Here is a 25,440-nt window from a genome sequence, read left to right as displayed (position 1 = left end):
TGAACTACTGTTTGATAACCAAGTCCAGAACTTGTAGAAAGTAAGCAAAAAGAAGTTAACCTACATTTTTTATTCATTAGACTTTTATCCCTCCTTTATTATTTTATAAGTAACTCAAGGGAAATAACATAGGTAATATTCCTCCCTCCTCCTATTTTCCTCAGAACAACAGGATTGTTGAGGGCTGAGAGCGACTGGATCAAACCAGTCAGCTTCCACGTTTAGGGCAAGAGTAGAACATGCAGTCAGCTAGTTTCTAGCCTGGTGCCTCAACCACCACCCCAAATTGACTCTTTTCATGCTTTCTTTTCAAAAAGTAAAGAAAAAAAGAAAAAAGAAGGGGAAGAGGAGAGAAATATTAGTAACATGTACTTGATGGGCCTTCGGGTAGTCATTAGTGTGTGGTTTGAGTCCAGAGCCCGAAAGGTTGTAACTGCCTTATTCTGCACCCTTTGGCACGCAAATGTTCTGACAGGGAGAAACATTAATTCAGGTGAATTCCCTCAGGCGCCGGGAATTGGAGCAGGAGCCAGGGAAGTGGTATTACATGTTTTGCCCGAATGACTCTCCAAGCATAAGATGAACAGTACAATTTTCAATTTTCAAGAAAGAATTAAATAAGGAGCACAGAAAGAGTTTCAGGCTCTCTGACTTTGCAGGATGATACTTACCTCCCTAAAGGTCCAATTGCCACTGTGAAATTTCCTCCCAGAGTAAGATTTCCACCTTTTGCAAAAGCTTCAACTGCTCTTTCATGGTTCAATATTACTACAAGATCTGATACCTGATGGCAGCAGTTTAGGGGGTGGAATAGGAGAGAGAAAAGGAATTTAATGTTATTCTTCTTCCAGAACCAAACTATGGGTTGTTGAAAAAAAATCTTGGCTTAGGGCAAAGGTAGACTATAAAATGCCTGTCGTTGTTTGTCAAGATACATTACAGGCACACATAAGACTACTGTAGCTATTTTTTTTTATAACGTTAAAAATAGAAGCATTGATGAGATTTCAGCAATCTTGAATTAAATTATTGTGATTTTGTAGTGAAATCTCCTGCAACTTTGGCAGCTGTGACTGATATTCTCTGTTGTCAATCACAACTGGGGCAATAGATGAGGAATCTAGGTCAGACTGATCACCTCCAACTTGGTATAATGTAATAACAAAATCACTGTGTGTGAGAGACAGAGTGGGAGCGATTTCTTGAATTCTTTCTCAGTGTGGTTTGATAATTCCCTAGAATCAATGAAGTAACTTAAGTGGCTATCATCTCAAGGTAAATTAAAGGAAGGCAAACTCTTTATCAGGAACTGAAATATAAACATTCATTCTGAACTTGTCTTCACTTGCCTTGACACAACCAGAATGGAATTAAATGCTATTCCCAAACACTGCTGCAAAAAAGCAGCATTTCTTTGAGTGAAAGGGAGCAATTCGGTTGACTTTGAAAAGAGCAGAAAAAATCTTGGAGGGGGAACAAAAAGGAAGAATGATTAGGCTGAGAAGTATTCTTGAAAATACCTGCTGAAACCATCATTATTTATCAAACCAGAGAAATCATACACCCCATAATGAACTATGTAGGATTTGCCACGTGACTAGTTAGTTGTTGTGAAACTATTACTATAAACTACATGAATGCTTGAAAAGGCCACACACATCATTTCTAGTGGAATACAGCTGAGGGCTCATGTGTCAAAGGCTATTTCCCACCAAGTCAGCCTGGCTAATCTGACAATAGTAATAACTGTGAGAGGGATCTTGGAGTCCTAGTGGACAGTCACTTAAACTATGAGCAAGCATAGTTGTGCTGCAGTTGCCAAAAGAGCCAATGCAATCCTAGGCTGCATTAACAGAGGGATAGAATCAAGATCACGTGAAGTGTTAATACCACTTTATAATGCCTTGGTAAGGCCACACTTGGAAAATTGCATTCAGTTTTGGTCACCACAACATAAAAAAAGATGTTGAGACTCTAGAAAGAGTGCAGAGAAGAGCAATAAAGATGATAAGGGGGATGGAAGCTAAAACATATGAAGAATGGTTGCAGGAATTGAAAAGGACTAGGGGTAAACCGATAGCCGTGTTCCAATATTTGAGGGGCTGCTACAAAGAAGAAGGGTGGGTGTGTATCAACCATATCTCCAAAGCACCAAAGCAGGACAAGAAGCAAGGGATAGAAATTAATCAAGGGGAGAACCAACCAAGAACTAAGGAGAAATTTCCTGACAGAACAATTAATCAGTGGAATGACTTACCTCCAGTTGTGGGTATTCCAACACTACATGTTTTTAAGAAGAGATTGGACAACAATTTGTCTAAAATTGTACAGGTTTTCCTGATTCAGCAGGGGGTTAGACTAGAAGGTCCACTCTCCCTTCCTATTCTGTCATTTTATTAGCGACCTTGGCATCGGTCTTCAACTCAGAAAAACTTCTGACCAAGAAGCTTCACTTTCTAATGTTCTAATTTTAAAATTCACAGAGCTTTTATTTCCTTCCAGAAAACAGTAATAGTGGGATACTGGATGGATAAAGCTAGAGGAATAGTTGTGTCATCCCCACCAATTTACTTCAGTTCACTGCTTGGCTTTGATAATTGACAACTGAAAGACAAATGTGGGCAATACAACTGTTTTGAACCAAAACCCCAGGATCCTGAAGCCAAATCAATTAATCATCATATAGAGGTACCCTGCTCCTCTTTTAATCCACAAACTTTGATACTTTATTTTCTTATTTTCATCTTAGAATATAATTCTTAAATAAAGCAGAATACATCTGCATAACAGGATAAATGAGTTTGGCAAACTACTGGCTACGAAGCTGCTATCCACTGTAAATATTCGTTCTTCCAGGGCATAATGTATATCAGTGCAGAGTAAACTCTGATGGAATTGTTTTGAAAATATAAATAAATATGGAAAGAAAATGAGTGTAAAAGCAAAAATACTGTACTTTTGGCTAAGATCTTATTAACACCGAGAGCTAGTAACTTAAATCACCTCGGCAAAAAAGAAAAAAAAATGGGATTCCAGAAAATATCTCTTAGCATTATTGGATCATATTAAATCTAGTAAATCTAGTTAAATCTAAATTTAGATAAAATCCTCTCCGAAAACAACTGCTCCCTTTGATCATAAAGGACGACTCTCACTTGGCTTACTGTTGGCGTTTTACATATTGCATGACTTTTAAAACATTACCAAATATTTCAGACTGTTGTCTAATTCACTGGACTCACCTTTTTAGTCATTTCTAGAACCATTCAATGTAACATCACAACTCAATACTCACCTCGATACCAATTTCAAATCCACCACCAAGGCCAGCAATTCCTATGGCAGAAGGAGCAGACCAGCCTATAAAGGCAATTTGGAGAAAAACCTTGTGACTATGCGGACTACTTAATTTTGATAACAGTAAAAATTGAAAGATGGTAGAAGCGGTTTTCAAGAAGGATGCAGCAGTGAGGTTCTTGTTCTCTTGAGAACAAGAGAAGAAAGAAACCTTACCTACGTATGAAAAACAGTAGAAAGCAAAGTCACCTCCCCAAAGTCCAAAACTTTGTCCCCTCTGCCCCCTCTGTCTGGTAAACCCACAAGATTTCTTTCACTCGCCATGTACATGTAACCATCCGAACTGGACTGTGTTGTTTCTCTATGTCACATATGGGAGCATATACATAATAATTCTGTATCTATTTAGTCACGTTTATGTAGAGTACATTGGAGGTGGTGACTCTTTGAGAGCTGCATGCAATGAAATTTCATTTTGACGTATGCCAACTAGTGTACATTCAAAGTGTCAATAAAGTTATTCTAAGTCTAACTCCATACCTACAGCAGAAAGAGACTGTTGTGCCAGGAGTATTTCTGATAACGACACAGGAAAGTGTGAAAGTATCAAAAGCAACCAGTTGTGTCCAACAAGGGACATAAAGGTATTAACGTGGCATACTGTGAGAGTAAACGGACACATGGGGATGCAAAGATGTGACCATCCTATTAATGTTCTTAAGAGGAAGGACAAGAGAGGGCAGGTAGTTAAGGTTTGTCTGGCGCACTCAATTAGAAAAGGAAAAAAATTACCTCCATTAGGCAGGCGAGCTAGAACTACCCCACTGCCTCCTCGAGCTGTTACCAAGAATCCTGCTTTGATAACAGACAAGATTGCAAGGCCTTTTGCTTTGGCAATGACGTGGGCTGCAAACAACAATACAAGATTGCATTAGAGGCACTTTTATGGTAAGTTTACATTAACAGAATCTTGCCAAGTCTGAAACTATTTTCCTCCTCCTTTATTTTCCCCTTTACCCCCCAAAACAGGGAGGGTCTCTTCTGAGCCTCTAGCCCTACCCACATTCCTGCTGCTAAAAGGCTTAGCTGCCTTTTATTAGACAGTTGAGCTGGCTGTGTTTCAGCGCCCTGTGTCCCAGTGTCATTCCCACACAGACCATTACAATATGCTGCTACTATGCTAACAACCAGTTGCAGACTTCCTGTTAGCAGTGAAGAGTCCAACCTCTTTGGTTTTTTCATTAGGAAATTGTTAGAGTTAGTCTCCACACCAAGTTGAATTGATTCTAAATTGAAAATAATTTGATTCTAGTAATAGTCTTAATTCCATTCAATCTATCTCAACAACCCTTATTAAACAGAACTCTGAGAGTGCTGGAAGCATGGAGGGATTTTACTTTAAACAGCTACCAAAGTGCCTGAAAAAAGCTATTTTTCTCCCAGGGTCAATGGGGCTGGGAAACCTGTCTTTCTTCTCAACAGTTGCAGGTACAGCCAAGTCTCTTGCCCCGGTCTTCTCTGGAAGGCCACTCTGCCTTCGCATCTAAGGCACTAACACAGCTCTAATAATTACAGCATTCTTGAGAAAGACCCGTCAGCTCAATTGAATGATTCCTTGTCATTTTACACTGATTTGGGTTTTCAGTTTATGTGGAGCTGTCTTGATTATTGTAGCTCTTTAGAAACTAGAGAGACTTGGTTCTGATTTAATTGAAAATATAAGTTTTGGATTCAGATTGATTTATTAGAGTATGCCATTAAATTAGTCATTTATTTGTTTATTTTATATGGCCTAAATCCAATTTAACTCTAAATTTAACTCTAAATTCCCATCCTAAGATGTTGTTACCAAAGTGGAAATTACTACTGTATCAGAATCAAAACTGAAAAGAGAAGATCTCACAACTGTCATGCTTGAAGTCGGTCTTTAAAAGAAATATATTTTCCCCAAGAGACAAAAAAAGTAGTTTTTTATTACCAAAAAATCAAGCAGAAAAGGCAAACTCTAAAGTCCATTTATTTGTAAGTTTTAGTTGATGGTATAAAAATATTACAATACTGCTGATGTGTAAAATTTTCTCTTCTAGATATTTTGAGACAACATTTTGCTTCTTGAACAAGAAGCAATGAGGTACATTATCATTAATATTCTGAATGTCATCTGAATAATGAAGGACAGCCAGGGAAGCAGTTATCTTTTAAACTAGACCTCTAGAACACATTATTTCTAAGGGCAAATGGAATAGGAAAGGAAATATGCCATAAAAATATTATTTCACAATATTATTTCAAAATATTGTTTCAAATATTATTATTATAATTCATCTGAAAGAAAGCACTGTGTGATTACAAAAACATTTCAAAAACCCATCTTGATCTAGTGCTACTGCCATTGGCTACTAACTGCTATCTTAGGTTTTACAGAAAGCAGGCCCCTTAAAATATAACAACATATGCTTTTTACAGGCTCATAACCCATTTCCCAACGTAAATACAGAATCCATGCCTTTACAGAATAATTTTTCAAATAAACGCAGCAGTCAAAGACAAGGCTTTAGAGCAGTGATGTGTGGTGAGGTTTACGGCTGGTGAGGCACTGACACAGTGGCGGGTTTCAAATTTTTTTTAGACTTGTGGACTTCAACTCCCAGAATTCCACAGCCGAGCATGCTCAGTTCAGATTTAAAGTGACAGCATTTGTTTTTCTCCTTTGCGAAAAAGTTTCCTTTATTCTTTTCTTCTCCCTCCTCCTCCTTCCTCCCTCCCTCCCTCCCCCCTCTCTCAAACAGACACACGCACACAGAGAAGTTGGATTGGATTATCTCTCCTACCCCCTTCCCTCTCTCACTCACTCTCTCAAACAAACACAAAAACAGAAGTTGGAGCCGATCCGAGCCTTAGATTGCAGGCGGAGCCACGTTGCCTTTTCAAACTTGTAGTCAGTGAAGCTGGGCTTATAAAGTTTTATCCAGGTGTGTGTGTGTGTGTGTGTGTGTGTTTGAAAAGGCAATGTGGCTCTGCCTGCAATCAAACTACATTTGGGGAGGGATCTACACTTGAGGATGAAATTTGAATTCCTCCCCCTCCCTCTGACCCACACGTACCTTTTCCAGCTGTTTCAGAGAGGATTTCAACTCTGCTCTTGCTTGTCATCATGAAAAGAAAAGGAAATGTAAAAGGAAAAAGGCAAGAGCTGCTGAGGTCAGGCTGAGCTAGTTCCTGCCAGAGTCACCGTGGATGACTCTGCTTAGTGCTTAACTGTTTAAAAAAGCCTTTTAAAAAGCGCCCTCTACAGGAGGAGTCAGGAGAACAACGTGCCTCACCTACGTTAGGAATTTTTAGGTTTTTAACCCTTGCTTAACTCTACTCAAGTGATCATAAAATGCCTAAATTCAGACTAGATGAGGCACGTGGTTCTCCTGCCTCCTCCTGTAGAGGGCGCTTTTTAAAAGGCTTTTTTAAACAGTTAAGCACTAAGCAGCGTCATCCACGGTGACTCTGGCAGCAACTAGCTCAGCCTGACCTCAGCAGCTCTTGCCTTTTTCCTTTTACATTTCCTTTTCTTTTCATGATGACAGTGGTGAGGCTCTGCCTCCCCTGACTGCACGTCCCTGCTTTAGAGGTACTTTGAAAAAGAGAAAGGAAAGCATAACTCAAGGCAAAACAAGGCTTCCATAACATATAGAAATGAAAATCTCTCTCTTTACCAGGTATGAGCTTGTCAGGACCATTCCTGGAGGTTATTTCAGTAAATTCTCTTAAAATTTTAGCTGCCTTTTTGGCTTCCGATTTCAAATTGGAAGGTATGGGATTGTTCACTAGAAGACAAAAAAAATAAATATAAAAGGACATTATAATAGTATAACGTTGACAAGAGAAGCCGAGACCATCTTTCATTTTTTCCAATGGTTTGTAAGACTTGATTGGACCATAACTCTCAACTTAGTCATATTCCGTGATGCTGTTACAATTCCCTTCGATACCTGCATAATAATGGCAGAACTCAGGTGAACCTTGGCCTTTCACGGAATGAGGAACCGGGGGACAATTTCTTTCCAATCACATCCACCGGTCCTTCAGCTCACCTGGGACGGGGATGTTTTGCAACCTGTCAGCTGGGGAATGTTGTCTGGCTGGAAAGAAACGCTCTTTATGCCACGGCTCCCTCCCTTTGGAGCATCATTCCTCAACGGTCAGATCAGCTTCAACTTCCAGGCCTTTGAAGTAGTCCAGAGAGGGAGGCACTAACCATGAACATTGACAGCATGTTTATTGTAAAGTTACAGTAGCAGCATCTTGGGGGGCTGAAAGTTCATCTCCCTCCTCCACCCACCTTTACAGGCCAAGAAGTTAGGGAGGACTCTTTTTTAGGCCTCCGCCACATTGCTTCCGAAAACCCAGGTGCCGTTGCTCTGATTGCTGCCAAGGTCCTTCTCCTCCCGTCTCTCACGGAGATTTTCACAGACCATAAGGCTGACCTTGCTGGCTCCCCACAAGCCCTTGAAATGTGGTTTCACCTTGGAAGTGTGGTAAAGAGAAGCAGTGCGGTCTAGTAGTGAAGGCACCAGGCTAGAAACCAGGAGATGATGAGTTCTAGTCTCGTCTTAGGCACGAGATCGGAGAAGTTGAGCCAGCCACTGCCTCTCTCTCCACCCAGCCCACCTCCTCATAAGGCTGTTGTGGTGAGGAAAATAGGGGGAGGAAGGAGAGTTAGGTACTTCTACTGCCTTAAGCATAAAAAAAAAATAGTAAAGGCGAGATAAAAATTAAATAAATAAATACATACACCCATACATACCACGTACATACATATACCCAGTGCAGTAATTGTACAATTGTTGATGGATATTGGAATACCTCAGCTATAGATTTCGTTATATGGCTTTTCTATTGTTTTTAATTGTTTTTAATCCTTGTTTTCTGTTATTTTTTAAAATGTGATGAGCTGCCCTGAGTCATATATTTGAGGTTGGTAACTATATAGATAGTTATAGATTGAAATAAATAAAGTAAAATCTTAACACAGGAATATTTATTGATATTGAAGTGACGCGTTAGGGATAAATGATAATCTTTTCCCACTACATACCCTCTGAAGTTTATTTTAAAATCAATAAGTGATTGGTCTAATTTAATTCTACCAACTATCAAGAGAAAAATGTAGCAGGAAATAGAAAAGCAGTTGTTCCGTTTCAGCAAGGAAATTTACTATCTGATGATTTTAAAATGCTTACTTCCCAGCTATTAATTTGAGAAAGATGATCATGAACAGGAAACCTTAATGCGGCAAAAGATTTAAAACTTTAAAGAAAACTCAGTTTATAGTTAACAATATAACTAATCACTCACTGTGTTTATTCTGAAAATGCTCTTTTTCTCATAAAACTAACCCTAGTAAAATAAATGAAGTTATGTTGTAAATTGTAATGATCCCATTAAATTCTACAAATATTTAAGGATCTGTTATGATATTTTCAAGAACTTGTACTAATGAATAGACTACTGCAACTTAAGAGAGAAATAACCATTTGAATTGCAATGTATATTTACTTATAAAAGCTACAATTAAATACTGAGTTGTCCCCCCCCTCTGAGAGAGAGAGAGAGAGAGAGAGAGGGAGGGAGGGAGAGAGAGAGAGAGAGAGAGAGAAAGAGAGAGAGAGAGAGAGAGAGAGAGAGAGAGAGAGAGAGAGAGAGAGATTGATTTACATATATGTATATATTATATGTTTTTTCAATTAAACACTGTCAAAATTGTATGACTCCTGGGGGTTTCTAATCGAAAAACAAAATGAAATTTAAATACAACTTGTTCAATTTTTATATTAAACAGATTTAACATCGAAGCATTAAAATAAACATTTGGGTTGTTCACATCAGGCAATATCAATTTCAAAAGCTCCAGTATCTATCATAGCTGTAAGGACTATTTCATAACAAAAGCTTGCAGCCGCCTCATGTGTCAATATTTGATCAGAGGGCAAATATTATTGTGTACTACTCAGTTGCTTTCGGTGACATGAGCTGCCACACAAGTTGGATTAATAAATAAATTATAAAAAATGGAAATAGGGTAGGAGGTGGAAATATTTCAGGAACATTTTCTTATATTATTATCCTTTTACTACAAAAGGCCAGTTTTTGTCTTAATGGGTTTACAATTAGTGTTTGATCCAGAGAGAGGGCTCACATGGGATTAGTCACATTTTCACATACTTAATTCTGATTTACAGTACAGAATGAATACACTGCTTTGGAAAGTATGAGATTTGAGAAACTCTTAAGAAAGAGATGAGAGAGATAAAGGAAGGAGGGAGGGAAAGAGAGAAAGAGATGTCATCTCACAAGAATTTTTGCCTTGCATTATAATTAAACAAATACATGGTGCAAGACATGATTAGAAAAAAGCAATATACCGACAGTATTAAAAATACAAATAAAACTGCTCCTACAAATCGGCATCAAATAAGTTAAATTTACTTCAATAATATATAGAAGATTCAAACTTCTGAATGATGTGGTGGCCTAGTGGGAGCGATGAGGTGGCCTAATGGCAAAGACTTTTGCCTCCTCCTTGGAAGATTGAGAGTTCAATTATAGGCAGTGCCAGATATTTCTCTCCCAGGGGCCAAAGAAAAAAATAGGTGCTGTGATATTGCAAGGTGTCAGGAAGGGTATCCAGCTAGTAAATGTTTAGCTCCGTCCACTTTCTCCGATTCTACGCTGAATTAAGGGATTACAGGGTTGTAAAGCGGGAGCTCAGACCCAACACCCGAGGCACCCCGTGAAATACTGCAATTCACAATGTACTGTCATACATCAAATACAATAGATCCAGGAAATTACAGTGTATAACTATTATATCATTTTCCCCATTGACCATTTGCAATACCTCCACCCAAAATAGACAATCCATGAACCATAAATTGGGAACCATCGTAGTATAAAGTAGTCCTCAAGTTACAACCATTCATTCAGCAATCAGAGTTACACTGACACCGAACAAGTGGAACTTACAACCAACAATTGAGGTTGTGACTCTTGCAGAGTTCCAGCAGTCTTATGATTGCAATTCAGGCTCTTGGCTGACATTCATAAGGGTTGCAGTGTCCCATGGTCACGTGATCACCAGGCGTAACCTTCCATGCCAGTTTATCATAAGCAAAGTCGAAGAGAAACTTCAAAGCAGAAGCTGGTAGCAGGTTTTAAGTTACTCACAATCCTGCTGCTTTTCCTCCTGAGGAGCCCCGTGGGGATCTTACCCACCCATACCCTGTGGTGCCCACACTTTTGGCAGCTACCAATTTGCACCTTGTAGCACCCACAGGCCTGCATGTCTGGGATGAGCTTTCCCAGACTGCATTCATACGAGGTCCTTGCTTAATAACCTGTGGGATCCTTGCTAATGACAATAAGAACCTCCAGGATTGCCATCACTAGTCATGTGGCAGTTCTCTTGCTGTTGTTAATAACATTAATCTCCCTTTTGCAGACGTTTTCAAAAAGACGATGAAACACCAGAAATAACAATAAACACCCCAAAGCTCACATACCCTTTGCATATCTTTCTTTAACGAACAATATCCGTTAACTATTTGTTGATTTAAATGTATAGCCAAAGCAGCACAGCCCTTCTGCACTGTGCAATTCTCTCTACCCACATTCTATTGATAATCCTGTTCCCATTGGTTATAGAAAGAAAATTTGAGAATAGTCTCAGAAACACTCATTCTATTAGCGTATGCTTCTACGGCTTGCTTTCTCTGTGGTCAAAAGACCATGTCCATTTTTTAAAAATTGCAATTCATCCATATATTTACCAACAATGAGGGGGATGCTAGGTTATTTGAGATATTCATAAAGATTTCCTAATATCGAAGATGATTATTAGAATCTGAAAGTTTACTGAATGTATTAATACAATTTATCATCCAATCATAGCTAAATAATTCTGCTCTCAGAAACTAAAAGACTTGGTTTTGTTCATTTCATCTAACCCTGGGCATCTCTCTGGGCAATTGCTATGAAAGAATGAGCATCATCTGAAATAATTGGGATGTAGGATAAAAGGAATCTGCAGAAAATGGGGGGGGGGGGGGAATGACCTTATTCCAGGGCTACAATGCATCGACCAGTTCTTTGCAACAAGTGGTTAACTACTTCCTTATCCAATTCCGCCCCCCCCCCCCATGTTTCAATTTTTATTTTTACTGTGAATGTATTTACATTAATAGATTTGGTCCACATCTGTTGTAATATTCAAGCAGATCAAACAGTAGAGAAAAGGTGAAAACATTTGCACAATTATTGCACCTGTGTGTGAACTACACAAGGTAAAAGGAGCTAGCTGAATGTTTTTTCCTAAGGGGAAAAAATCAATACAACTTTAAAGGAAGATCTACCTTGAAACTTCTTTAACATGTGTGTATATGGGGGGGGGGGGGTATGTGTGTGTTGGGGAATTCCCAGTCAGCCTAAGTAGCTGAAGAAAATCAAAAGATATTACAAGCGCAAAGTATATTCAGGACTTTAATAGTTAAAAGTAGAACAATGATCTTAAACTTTTTGGTCCTAAAATTTAACTGGTAGTTAATGCGGTCGTGTGAAATTAAAAATGATATGCTACTCATAGATATATCCCCTGCTAAAATTATCCACAGAATTGCCACAAAGGTGCTTTTTTTCGAGAGGCAACTGGACTTTCTGCTTTTTCTTTGAAGACGCTTAGCTGAAGAAGCTTCTTGGATGAGAAGTGAAACGTCGTCTTCAAAGAAAAACCAGAAAGTCCAGTTGCCTCTCGAAAAAAAGCACCTTTGGGACAACCAGGACCTGGATGAGACTGAGAATCTCCACAGATATCCACAGAATCATAAAGAACCGAAGCTACCAGCAGCTTCCAAATTAGGAAAAAAAGTTACTTGAACAAAAATAAGTTTTAATAGCTTCCACTAACTCAGAAAGGCATGAGGAAATAGAATTCAAACCCATAAACTTAAAAAGAAGAGCTTTTGCTTCTATGTGTTACAACAGATAAATGTATTGCATACAGATGGCTTCCTGCTTGTCTGCTATAAATTAATGAAATCTTTCCATTGTAGTCATGAGTCTTCTGCTAAGAAGCCAATTCCTAAACAAAGGCTAGGTATCTGGAGAACAGAGTTTTACTCTGCCTAGGCTAAGGCTAATTATATATTAAAATTAAATTTAACTCTTCAACTATCTTCAAGATTAACCTCATGTAGTAATCTAAAAAGACTATAGTCAAAGCATTAAATGATGTAACAGTTTAGTTAAGTTTTGTGGAGTTGGACCCTTCTTCTAGTGTGTGGGTGAAGGGTTATCGCTCTCTCTTGTAATAAACAGTTGCAGCTTAAATTAATAAGATGCCTGGAGCCTATAAATAAGTAACCAACTTGGAAAACTTGGAAGTGTCTTAACATCAACTCCTTGGGTCATGTGACCAGGAAGAATGGAGGAATCTCCAGCAGAGTTTTGAGCCTCTTCTAAAAGGATACATTGGGAGATATCCCCCATCCCCCCCGCAGTACCCTTATCCAGATCCAACCAATTTTTAGATGTAGTTATTCTCTTCCTCTTCTTTTCTTTTCTGAAGCAAAAAAGCTGTACCTTGAATCCTTTATTCTTAATCTTTTTTTAAATATTCAACTACTGGGAAGACTAAAAAAGGGATATTAAGAGATCTTCCAGACCTGCTTTTTGGCAAGGATATATGAAATCCCACCATGCCAAGTTCACCTTAGTTTTGTCTATACAGCAACTTATAATGGAGAATAGTTTATTTAAAGAACTGCATGGCATTTAGAAAAAGCCTGTTCTTGTGGTTTCTATTAGTCTGCCCTCCATTCACTGCCTGAAACAAACACGGAAAGAAAAATTGGAGCAAGGGCTTACTGTCTATCTGGATTTTCAAGTGTCAAGAATACTTTATCCATTTACTAACCATAAGAATGTTTAGGGCTACTTGTAATTACTAGGTAATTAATGTGATGTTTCGTGGTCTCTTCTGAACAGTTTCTACTGCTGATGTGTTTGGGAATTGATAGTTAATATTATAAAGTGAGAAGTTTTCAGTTACTATTGAAAAGTAGTACTTTGGGTACTACTTGGATACTATTTGGGTAATGTTTCTGGCACTACTTTTGCCACAATTTCTGGCAAAAAAAAAAAAAACCCCTCCCATTAGCACAAAGAAGATACTGACCTAGATTACAGTTCAGTTGTAACATTTATTGTAGTAACTCTCGGGTGCTTCCAAAACTATATTTTGATTATAAAATTCCATTCATGGTTCTTCTTTTTAGGTATTCAGGAGAGCAGCGTTAGTTTCCAATATCCCAAAATTAGAGATCTATTAGTATCTTTCCAGACTGCAGACGCTTTCTCCTTTTACATCTGCCTGCCCATAAAACTATTTCCCAACATTTAAAGGAAAAAATCACATAAATCACCAGGGGGAGAAATCGGTCTGCCTGTGCGCCCTTCCGCTGGTCACAACAAGAGTAAACCAAACGTAATTTGGCCTCCGCAGGTGGGCAGCACAGGGTTTGCACTGCCTGGGTTACTCATAGCTCAAGCACGGTTGGGCGCGATTGGTATCTGGATGGGAGAGTATCGGGAAGAACACGGGCTACACAGGCTAAACTAGGAAGTCAGGCAACAAAAACAAAGTCACATCCCCATCCTGAAAAAAAAGCCACATGAAATGACCACATGTGTGTCAAGAGTCATGCTGGCCTCTGTCCTTGAAATATACGTTTGTTGGGTTTTTATCCCTTTATCGTCATTCGAATAAAGAAGCCACGTCTTTAATCTCAAAGGTTATGAAGGAGATGCGTTTCGTTTTAGCTGGCGCAGGTCTACCTTCCCCACACGTTGGTTGCAAGCTCAATGCATCTGTACTGTATAAAAAGCCCATTCATTACAGTCAAATAAGGACGGATTTCTGACCCCCGAGGCGTTCCCCGGAGGGGTCTCTGCAACGCAAGGGAGAAACGCAGGCAGAGCCTCCCGCACTTAACCCCGCAGCCTTTCCCGGAATCCCAGCGGATGAGAAACCCTTCGCAGATCAGCATCCGCATCTACTCACTTCTGCCGGGCGCCCCTGGTTGGAAAAGCTCCCCTCGGCTCAAAGGCTCAGCCGCGCGAGAGGAGCGGCGCGCTCGCATCCCCACCGAAGAAGGAGCCCTTCGGCTGGGCGAGGCGGAGGCGACCGCGGAGGAGGCTCACCTGGAGCAGGTGCATTTGGGAGGGCGGGGGGGGGGGAAATAGCTGTCTTCCCGAGTGCCTGATTTTTAGAGGGGGGGGGGGAAAAGGAGGGAAGGAAACCGGGCGGGCTGACGGGCATTTTGCTAATATCTCGGGGGCTCCTGTTCTGAAATTCTACGCATCCCCTATCCGAAGAGGCCACCAGATGCCTCCGGTTCTGACATCTTAAATTAACATCCAGGCAATGGGCGAAGACGGACCCGGCCGTTGCCGTAAAGCGGCGGGAAGAGGCTTTGCGTCAGTTCGAGAGGAGCGCCGTCGGCTTCCGCTCCGCTCGTGGCCTCGGGGGGGGGGGGGCTTTGGGCGGCCATGGCGGCGGGGCAGGCGGAGTCCGTTTTATTCGTCTGCCTGGGTGAGTGGCTGGGCCGCTTTCCTCGGGGGGGGAAGGGCGGTTGGGGGGGGGGGGGGAAGCGCCTCGGCTGGCAGGGAAAAGAAGGTGTGGGGGGGGGGGCGGCCACTAGCTATCGGCCTTTCCCTTCGTTTTTATCTGTGCCCCCGCGGTGGCCGCCATGAAGCGTCCCTGAGGGGCTCCTGGGTGAACGCATCTCGCCTCTTCATGGCCCCCGAGGGCATCTGCGCCAGAGACCGAGTCCCTCGTGCGCACACAGCCACACTCGGGCCAGGAAAGGACGTTCTATTTAACCCGGGGAATAAACAGGAGAAAGGAAAGAAATTGAAATTGGAAGGATTCTAACTTGCTTCTTCCCCCCTTCCCCCCCACCCCGGCTGCTCCCCAAGGACCGTTGTTTTCCCTTGCCCGCATTCCCTCGTCCCTCGTCTCTTCGCCGCTCCTCCCTCGCGTTCCCCCCCCCCCGAGTTCCTCCATCGCCCCCTTTGCCCGTCGCCCAGCAGCGGAAGGGAGGGCTGCCCTTCCTCAGCCCCGAGGCTCCGTCTGCAGGCCCTGCGGCCCCCGAAGGGGGTGGGGGTGGGGGGAATAGCTGGGAGGGCGGGAGGGGGGGGGGCTCAGCTGTTTATTTTGGCCAGCAAAGTTTTGCACCGTCTCTGCGGAGGTGAGAGACTCTGCTTGTGACTGGAGTGTTTCCTTTGGATGGCTTCCCTACTGGTGAAATCAGACACGTTATTTAGTCCATTGGCTTCATAATTCTACCCACTTCCTATTTTTTAAATCTTACTTTCTCCCCCTTTTCCAGTTAATTTGGGACGCGGTGAATAACAAATAAGCAATATGAAATGACTCTGCTTGCATGCTACGTATACGCTTCTCTCCCCTTTTGCTATTCTTTTTTTTTTTTAAAAAAAAAGCTGGATGATTGATTCCTTAAGGCAGCTATGGCATGTACTGAAGGACACCAGTCATCCATTAATTGAAACAAGTGACTTGGATTTTTTTTTTAAAAAAAAACAGCAAATAGGATTTAATTCATACTATAAACAATTTCTATTTCTTGTTTGGGTTTGTACAAATGGGGCTCCTGTCATTCACAAATGAGGCAGTGAAACATGAGACAGCTGTAAACCGGAACTGTTAAAGAAGATACACCAATCAGTGTTTTAAAGAAAAATTTTAAAATGCCAAATACGTACTGCCTAAAAGCATGTTTACTTATGCCTATATATATGATTACTTTTATAACAAATATATAACTGCTACAAAAAGAAACCTTAATATGCACATAAGTTGACAGAATAAAGGTTCCTCAGTCGATATTTTAACTGATTCTTGGTAATACTAGCAATCATGGTAGATGTTAGTTTAATCATCTTTGCAAATGCCGCTTTGAACCCATTTTAAGTGTCTTAAAATATAACTTCATATACATGGGAAGGTGAAGCAGAGTGGTGAAGCAGAATGCAGAGACATCTGCATTCTGATAATTCTTTAATCCACAACTCAGAATAATGAGCATCTGAAGTGGGGGCATTGGAAACAAGTGATAAAGTGTGCATGATGATATCCTCCTTCAAATGTATATGCATATTTGAATCAGATGCTGGGACCAAAGTATCGCAGCATTTACATGGTGATCCTACCATATACAGTATGTGTCGGTATTTTGACATGATTATGATTTGCTATAGCTACCACTACTCAGAATTACTTTCTGGGGACTTTATTACTATAAATTTCTGATTGTTAGAGTGCAGTTCCGGGACTCAAAAGAATTCACTAGTGACCATTTCAGAAGCCATTGTGTTGCTTGAAATATTTACCTGTACTGTGAAGACTTTATTAAAATGTTTTCTATTCAATTTGTCTTGTTGGTGCACCATGGTTTTGGTGATCTGTTACCCTAATCTGCAGAAAATTAGATACAGATAATCTTATGCAAGATTGATCATGTTAAATTCAGTAGAATTTGCTATCAGAATAGTCTGTAGAGGTTAAGGCTCAAATTTCTGTTATCTCATCATGACAGGAGAGTCGTGACTCATTTAATTTCTGATAATTGCATTAAAGAACATGCAAGTAAGTTTCTATATAGTCACAACTCTATTTAACTTCCCTTTGAATATTTGCAGAACAGAGAATGAGGTAATGCAATGGTTTGGTTTATATTATGTGTAAACTTACTGAATAAGCCCCAGTGGGTTATATTTATATACCAAGTACCATAACATTTAGCAAGCCTAGTATGAGCTTGAATAATTTGTCATAAAACCAGCAAATAACCTATAGTTTAAGGTGCTGTGTGATTCCAGTAAGTGAATTAAATTTGATCAGCACTTTTTTAGTTGCACCTATTCTCTACTAAGTACAACCAGATCTACTAACTAATTTTAAAAGTACTGTCCTAGTAATTTTATAAACTTTTGAAACCAGATAATGTAGGACAGAATACCCTATAGGACACCCTTCCCTCAGTACTTTGTTGAAGCACCTTTGGCAGCAATTACAGCCTCGAATCTTTGGGTATGACGCGACAAGCCTTGCATACCTGGGATGGGGGATATTCTGCCATTCTTCCTTGAAATCCTTTCAAGCTCAGTCAGGTTAGGTGGCGACCTACAGAGATGGTCAATAGGGTTCAGGTCAGCCATTCACAGAGTTGTCCCTAAACTACTCCTGTCTTCTCTTGGCTCTGTGCTTAGGAATGTTGTCATGTTGGAAAGTGAACCTTCAGCCCATTATATAAATATATTTAATAAATAAATTTAATAAATAAATTCTGAGGTCCCGAGTGCTCTGGAACAGGTTTCCATTGAGGATATCCTTGTACTTTGCTCCATTCAGCTTTCTCTCAACCCTGACCAATCACCCAGTCCCTGCTGATGCAAAATACCCCCACAGCCTGATGCTGCCACTGCCACCATGCTTCATGTTGGGGTTATATTGGGCAGGTGATAAGTGGTGCCCGGTTTCTTCCCGACATAATGTTTAGAAATGAGGTCAAACAGTTCAATCTTGGTTTCAACGGACAAAGAATCTTGTTCTTCACAGTGTGAGAGTCCTTCAGGTCTTTTTTTAAAAAGACACCAAGCAGGTTTTCATGTGTCTTGTACTGAGGAGAGGCTCCTGGCTAGTCACTCTGCCACAAAGCCCAGATCAGTGGAGAGCTGCAGTGATCCAGCTGCAGAAGGTTGTCCTTCTGGAACTCTGCCCCATCTCCACACAGAATCTCTAGAGCTCAATCATTTCTCTTGCTAAGGCCCTTCTCCCCTGATTTCTCAATTTGACCGTGCGACCAGCTCTTAGAAGAGTTCTGGTTGCTCCAAATCTCTTCCATTTGAGAATTATGGAGGCCCCTGGGCTCCGAGGAACCTTCATTGCAGCAGAAATTTTATTGTAGCCTTACCCAGATCTGTGCCTTGCAATAATCCTGTCTCCGAGCTCTGCAGGCAGTTCCTTTGATCTCATGGCCGTTGCTGTCCTACAGTATGTCCCTTGTGAGGGCTGCTATAGAGAGGTGCATGCCTTGCCAAATCATGTCTAATCAATTTAATTTACCAAAGGTGGACGCTAATAAAAGTTTAGAAACATGTCAGCAACGATCAAGAGAAATGAGAAGCACCAGAGCTAAATTTCAAATGTTGTTACAAAGGGTATGAATATTTATGCCAGGGTGATATTTCAGCTTTTTAATTTTTAATAAATTTACAGACATTTCTAAAATTCTGTTTTCACTTTGTCATTATGGGATACTAAGGACAGATTATTGGAAAATAATGAATTTCAACAAATTTAGAATCGGGCTGCAGCATAACAAAATTGACAAAAGTGAAGGAGGTCTGAGTACTTTCTGAATGCACTGTATAAATTAATTAAATATTTCCTACATTAGAAAAGGAAGACATAATTGGAAAAGAAGGCCAGGAGAGATTAGATTTGCTTTTAGCCAAAGCCAAAAGGCTAAAAGCCTACATATGTCTCATGATTACTTATGTTTTTTTTAAAAAATATATGTAAAGTTGTATTTTAGAATCACTGGACTGAGTCTTTATTTCTACAGGGAATATTTGCCGGTCTCCCATAGCTGAAGCTGTTTTTAGAAAACTTGTAACTGAAGAAAACCTTGAAAACAAGGTAAACTTGATTTTAATTACTCCAAGCTTTTTTCTGCTAGCATTATTTAAATAAATTGCTTTGTTTTTCTGTAGTGGAGGATAGACAGTGCAGCAACCTCTACGTATGAAATAGGAAATCCTCCAGATTATCGAGGCCAGAATTGCATGAGAAAACATGGCATAAGTATGAATCATATTGCCAGGCAGGTACTGTACCCGTATTCTTTTTAAATGCGTGTCTATCTGTGTTCTTATTGTTTGCAGTGGATGATAGACAGTGGTGCTGTTTCTGACTGGAATGTGGGACACTATCCAGATCCAAGGGCTTTAAACTGTCTGAGAAATCATGAAATTGAAACAGCTCATAAAGCACGACAGGTAGAAAGATGTGTCTATGTGTGTGATTGAGTGCATGTGTTTGCAGAAAACACGGGCATACCTGTATGCCACAACCGTTTTGTGTTCTGTGGAAGGGTGGATAAAGCATTATATACTGAATAACCAGTGCAACATCTTTGTAAAAGTGAAACTATAGATACTGATAACACTGTAACCTGATTCACCTCTCAACATGGGGCTTTGATCCTTACTGGCAATGTCATTGGCCATTGGCCATCTCCTCAGCTTGGACACATCCATGCTTGAGTTTACACATGGTGAATAAGATGGCATACAGGCACAGATTAAAAGTTAATGATTTTAAAAAAATGAATTTCAAAAATTTTAATGGGATTTTTTTTATTAATCAGATTTTAAATTGTATACAATATGTAATCATGAAAACTGAATTATATTCTACTTTATACAAAGTACTTTATAAGGATAGTTCTCAACTTAGGATGGTGCTATATGAAAGGACAGCCACATGAACAAAATTTGGGCACAGGACCTTCAGTTACGATCACAGGAGCTCTGCAACTCCCCCATGATCTCCTCTGCATCTCAGCTGCCTACCTAGTCAACTATTGAGTGCAAACCTGCTACAGCCAGGGAGGCCATGGCTGGCTATGGGATCCACTCGCATGTACAAAGCATCACAACGAACCACTGTTTTTCTTCAGCTGCTGATGCATATGGCCAGCCTATGTGAGGCATAGCCTTCCTACTGAGGCTGCCTCGCGCCATTCTCCAAGCAGCATTAGTTAATACAGGCAGGTAGCCTGTCCTCATGGTTGCATGGCCCTCTGTGCTTCCCCCAAAGGCCACATAGCCAGGTTTTGACCCCTTTGTGGAAGGACAGGAGCATGGGGGTTGGCCCCTGTGAGCAAGGGGCGGGCGCAGTGGCAGAGAAGGCTTTCTTCGTAGACCCCACCGAGACTGCAGCATATCTCCCCTACCTGAGGAGCGGGACGGGCTAATGTAATGGAGCAAAGCTGGTTCTATAGCAAACATCGTGTCATCACACAGATGGCTTTATTTGCATATTGGAAATATATTCGACATGGAGTCCATTCTAACAAAGTCCACTGAATTGAGGTGTCACTGTACTTACCATTAAAGGAGGTTGTCAGATTCTTTTCATAAAGAGCTTGTGATTAGGAGCTGTATGCAGTTATTTGTTGTGGATGTTTGGAGGACGTTATGATATTCGCCAAAAGAACAATAGTTACCGGTTTTTATAAATTGTACTAGAATCTTTGGTTCTTTCTGGCTGGCATTCTTGAGCAAACACAAAACATGGCTTCTTTGTTAAAATAGCAATCAATTGCATTTTTAACTATTCATAAATAACCTTATTTTTTATTTACTTAAATGTTAAAAATATCTTTTGAATTTTAGATTACGAAAGATGATTTCCTGACATTTGATTATATTCTTTGCATGGATGAAAGCAACTTACAGTAAGTGGTAAAAGCTATGATTTTTGCTAATAACTGTTTGCATATCCTAGCATACTCCCTTCACATCACTTAAAGGGAAGCCTTGTGAAATTCAACATTCTTCCTTCTAAATAGACGCATGTAAGATTATTTAAAGTGTACAAACATATTAGAATGGAACAGGAAAGTGTGAAAAACGGGGCTCTTCCTTTACATCCAGAGCACTGAGACACAGTATCTCAGCAGCCCCTTTTCTCTGCGGTGTCTCTCATGTTACCTCCGTCTTGTTGGGAGAGCTTCAAGTGGTCCTCGGATTCCGGTTTTAAGTAGTAGCATTTTCCCCACGAAGCTGGTTGCATACTGGGACAGTTTTACAGTGGGTTCAGTTTCACTGGCAATTCTGCTGGAGTCACAGTCATGTGAAACCTAGCATCTATGAGTCACTTTAGCTGGCACAAGCACGCTCTGTCTCCCTCCCCCCCCCCCCCCCCCAATATTTGAGCAATGTCAGATGTTTTAATTTTGAACAGCAGGGAAGTCCAGTGTATTCACACAGGCTCTCCCCTTTCCCTACCAGTTCTCCAGGCAGAGAGGCCTTGATTAGTTCAAACGAAGTTGACCAATTCCCTCTCTACCACTTTATTATAGGGCGCTGCCCTTCGGCCATGCCTGTCAGCAGTAACTGGTTTGGCGCTCTCTGAGCTTTAAATCCACATCCAGTAGAAGAAAGTCTGTGAACAGACTTGTGCGATGCACAAAGTCAGAGTGGATTTTAACAGATCGCTAAATCCAGCAGCCTGGGCATCTGTTAGAGCTCACTTCCTCCTCGGTCCCCTCCCTCACGAAGGAGTAGTAAATGTTCTCCTCAGAGTTGGTGACGCTTGATGGATCAGGAAGGAAACAAAGCCGGGGGAATCTCCTTGTCCCTTTCCTTAACGTGTGTCGTGCACAGGGCAAAATGAGGTCATAGCCATTTGGTAGAATTACCCCTGTGGTAGGAGAGGTGCAGCCAATACACTAGTCAAAGGTCCTGGGGACAGTGCTTTAACTTGGCTGTGGGGAAAAGTCATCATGCAGCTCCATTGCTTCATCTCCAGAACTTTGATTGCCATTCTATATTTGACAGACAGACTGACATCCCTTAATTGCAACGTCCCTGTACAATTCATGCATTTCCCCTTGCTTTAGGATTCTCTCTCTTACATCAAGCCAAGGGCTGGATCATGAATTGATTAGGGCTTGCCTACTTTAAATGAGCCATTCTGACAATTATCCTTTTTGGATAGTTGCAAGAGGTTAGCCATTTCCTACTGGCAGGTACCCGAAGGAAGATGCAGCAGCGTTGTTCCATGTGATTTTTCATCCCATTTTAGTGGCTGAGAGTAAAACTAAGATATTTGTTGCTTTCCCCTCAATTTTTCTTTCAAAATGAATTACAAACACATTTCCATTTCTACTTTGCAAAATGCTTGAAAGCCATAGAAAGTTCCTCACTGTAGATCTCATTATGAATAGATGCCTTTGTTATTAGCCGAGTCAATTATACCGTTCCAAAAAGCAGATGTTTCTTTTATATACAGCAATACTGATTAAAAATATATGCTTTACTTAATAATAATGAAAAGTTAACTGATCTTTTTAGTGACTTGAGAAGAAAATCCAATCAAATTAAAAATTGCAAAGCTAAAATTGAACTCCTTGGTAGTTATGATCCAGAGAAACAGCTTATTATTGAAGATCCATATTATGTAAGTATTTTCTCATTTAATCTACTTAATTATTTTTATTTGTAAGGAAAAAAATTGTAATTTGGGATTCTATATTTTCTCTCTCTTTTCTTTCCTTTCCAACTCCAGGGAAACGATGAAGATTTTGAAACTGTTTATCAGCAATGTCTCAGATGCTGTAAAGAATTTTTGGAAAAACCTCATTGATGTGGTTATGTTTCTGAACGTAAATAATTCTATGACATTAGTGCAAAATCTCAACATTAAACTATGGTAGTGTGCCTCTAAAATAGATACATTTGTGCATTCTTAATTTTAATTTTTGTAATATACCAAATGGGTATACAGTACATTATTTGAGAATATATATTTTTTAAATTAAATTTGATCTTATCAATTATACGATGAATGAATATTGTGCTGGTATGTAAGGAAAAAAATCCTGTTGGTACTAAACTAAGTGGATAAACATGTCTTATTCCATATACAGATAGTCCTTGACTTGTGACCACAATTGAGCCTGGAAATTAAGTTGTTAATTAAGTTCTTATGTTGTGGTCATTAAGTGGATCACCACATGACCTGACTCAACTTTAGAACCATCATGGCTTTCCCAGGCATGGGTGTTAAGCGACCATGCAGGTTGTTAAGTACGGGATGCCTCAGGAGGTGGGGAGGTCTCTGGGGAGTGCCTGGCACAGGCCACACACAAGTTGTGGGGCTGCTGTGGCATGGCGCAGATGCACGGAGGCCAGGGAAAGAAGCTGTAGTTGGCCGTGCAGTGAAACAGTGCGACACTCAGAAAGAACAAAACATCTGGGAAGCTTCATGGTGAGGCATAAAGCAGCCCTCCCATCATCAACTCTGGATGCTTGGGAAGCTCCAACCCAGCTCCCGTCCCTGCCCTGCCCCGCCCCACCCAGCCCAGCCCATGCCAACTGACCTTCACTAGCCTGGCACTTTATGAAAAAATCAGAAAAATGCTAAAGGCAGCAGCTCAGTGAGAATACCTTAAAATGCCCCTTTCTCCATGCTCCTGGGCATGGCTGAAGCACTGGTGTGTGTATGGGGGGGGGGGGATTTGCCCCATCTTTGTGAACAGAGCACAATTTCCCAAGGCTGTGCAAAGCATCCTCAATTCTAAAAGCAAAAGTTTTGGCAGCCTTTAGCATTTTCCCACCCCCTTTTCCCCCCTGCAAAGAGTCCGACTGGGCATGCCTCATAAATGTAATAATTTTAAGAAGTTTCGGGTTGACTTCTCCTGGATTAAAACCATCGAGCACGCGTTCCTAGAGGAGATCGTCTTCAGTGGAAATGGGTCCGTGGGGTGAGGGGGAGTCTCCTGGGCATTTGGAAGTTCTGATGGGGCAGCTGCTTTGTGTCGCATTGTGGAAGTTTCCAGGGTGTTCGGCGCTGGGGCAGCGGGCTGACTGCTTTGTCCTGCCCCATTCCCTGGCATTTGAAGTCATAGATGGAGGCAGGAGAGGGAGAGAGAGAGAGAGATGGGGAGGTGGAAGGAACTTGAATTTTGATCATGTGACTGCAGTGGCTCTAACTTGAGACACGGGTCATAAGTCGTTTAGCGACCATTTGAAGTTATGGCAGCACTGAAAAAAAGTGACGTATGACTGTTTTTCATACCTATGACCTTGAGCATCTTATGGTCAGGTGATTGGCAATTGCAGCGATTCATTTAACAACTTTGGCAAGAGGTTGTAAAATGGGCCAAAACTCACTTTGGGGCTCAATTGTGGTCATAAGTCGAGGACTGTATGTATTGAAGATACATAAAAAATCTTGGAGTGTAAATGTGTAAATATGGCACAGAGGTCTGTTTCCTGATGCTATTATTAACTAGTGTTTTTTTTTTTCTTTTCCCATGGAAACTTTATAAATTCTTCCCTGTACATTTTTATTTGTCAGTTGCTAGATGCCTGAAAACTACTATATTTTGATATTTTTTTCATCACTATATGTTATACAAAGTATAGATGTGAAGGTAAGCCAGAAGAAAAATAATAAGATAGGAAAGATTTTATGATATTTAACAGCCGTATAGAATGTTGTGATGCAAATATTTGCAGTTCTGCCTTAGCACTGACAAAACAATTCCCCTGGTGGTATAATCTTTTTCAAAAGAATACAAATTACAGTAAATAACTGCTTATTTATTTTTAAACTTAAAAAGAAAATAGCTTTAAAGGCTATTGACATAATGTTTGAAAAAAGTACGATAGCATTCTGAAATAAGATAATGAGAGATTATGTGTTTCAAGTTCTGATCAGTTCCTCTACAGCTCCAGCACTCATAGAAATAGAGAAGACCAGCCATGGAGGGCCTTTTTGGCAATGAGTGCCCAACCGCAGTGTGTGTGTGTGTGTGCGTGTGTCCGTGCGTGCATGCATGCGTGTGTCCGTGCATGCATGCAGATCTGGGCACATGCGTCGGAGCGCTGGAAACCCAAAGACCAGATGCGCGCACCAGCCAGCTTGTGTTTGGGTTTGTGGCGCTCTGACGCATGCACATGCACACCAGACACCTGGCCTTCAGGTATCTAGCATGTGCACATGTGCACCAGCCACCTGGTGTTTGGGTTTGCGGCGCTCTGGCGCACAGAAAGATCAGCTAGCCAGCGCGCATGTGCACATTGGAAACCAAAAGACCAGTTGGTGGCGGCGGATGTGCCCACAAAGCGGGCTCTGCGTGCCACCTCTGGTTCACCATTGCAGGATTAAACTGGTAATCTTCCTTCATTTCCATAATATGAAAAAATTAAAAAAAAATGTTGGGAAAGTATTACATTTTTGTTTGTTACACAAATGTAACCTTTTGGAGCCTGGTATAT

At 40.8% G+C, this 25,440-nt stretch overlaps 2 protein-coding genes across 3 annotated transcripts in view; one reads left to right on the top strand and one right to left on the bottom strand.

Annotated features, from left to right (window-relative positions):
• The window catches only part of SH3YL1 (SH3 and SYLF domain containing 1), a 30,465-nt gene extending 15,718 nt beyond the window's left edge, over window positions 1–14,747 (bottom strand). Inside the window, exons 1-5 of the mRNA XM_032215914.1 lie at window positions 14,405–14,747; window positions 7,005–7,115; window positions 4,090–4,203; window positions 3,296–3,360; window positions 672–784 (exon numbers count right to left, since the gene is read on the bottom strand). Coding sequence (XP_032071805.1) covers window positions 672–784; window positions 3,296–3,360; window positions 4,090–4,203; window positions 7,005–7,115; window positions 14,405–14,483 — 482 coding nt within the window. The 5' untranslated portion in view covers window positions 14,484–14,747. The remainder of the gene's footprint in view (window positions 1–671; window positions 785–3,295; window positions 3,361–4,089; window positions 4,204–7,004; window positions 7,116–14,404) is intronic.
• An 82-nt stretch (window positions 14,748–14,829) lies between these two features.
• On the top strand, window positions 14,830–24,598 carry ACP1 (acid phosphatase 1). 2 transcript variants are annotated; one of them, XM_032215916.1, is made up of 6 exons: window positions 14,830–14,935; window positions 18,993–19,066; window positions 19,312–19,425; window positions 20,827–20,888; window positions 22,510–22,615; window positions 22,724–24,598. In XM_032215916.1, exons 1-6 carry the CDS (start codon window positions 14,893–14,895, stop codon window positions 22,799–22,801), a joined length of 477 nt encoding a protein of 158 aa, XP_032071807.1. In that variant the 5' UTR covers window positions 14,830–14,892; the 3' UTR covers window positions 22,802–24,598. The 2 variants fall into 2 exon arrangements, with proteins under 2 accessions (XP_032071807.1, XP_032071806.1); XM_032215915.1 differs by lacking the exon at window positions 19,312–19,425 and adding an exon at window positions 19,141–19,254.
• The last annotated feature ends 842 nt before the right edge of the window (window positions 24,599–25,440 follow it).

This window comes from Thamnophis elegans, chromosome 4 (assembly GCF_009769535.1).
Source record: "Thamnophis elegans isolate rThaEle1 chromosome 4, rThaEle1.pri, whole genome shotgun sequence".
Lineage (NCBI taxonomy): Eukaryota > Metazoa > Chordata > Lepidosauria > Squamata > Colubridae > Thamnophis > Thamnophis elegans.
The sequence above is the reverse complement of the archived record's forward strand: the minus strand, read 5'-3'. Positions and strand labels throughout refer to the sequence as shown.

Bases quoted from the DNA above. Each gene is read 5' to 3' on its own strand.
- ACP1 (XM_032215916.1), top strand. From the start codon at position 14,893: ATGGCGGCGGGGCAGGCGGAGTCCGTTTTATTCGTCTGCCTGG. The intron at 19,067-19,311 runs GTAAACTTGATT...TATTGTTTGCAG, and splicing joins AAGAAAACCTTGAAAACAAG to TGGATGATAGACAGTGGTGC. The intron at 22,616-22,723 runs GTAAGTATTTTC...TTCCAACTCCAG, and splicing joins TTATTGAAGATCCATATTAT to GGAAACGATGAAGATTTTGA.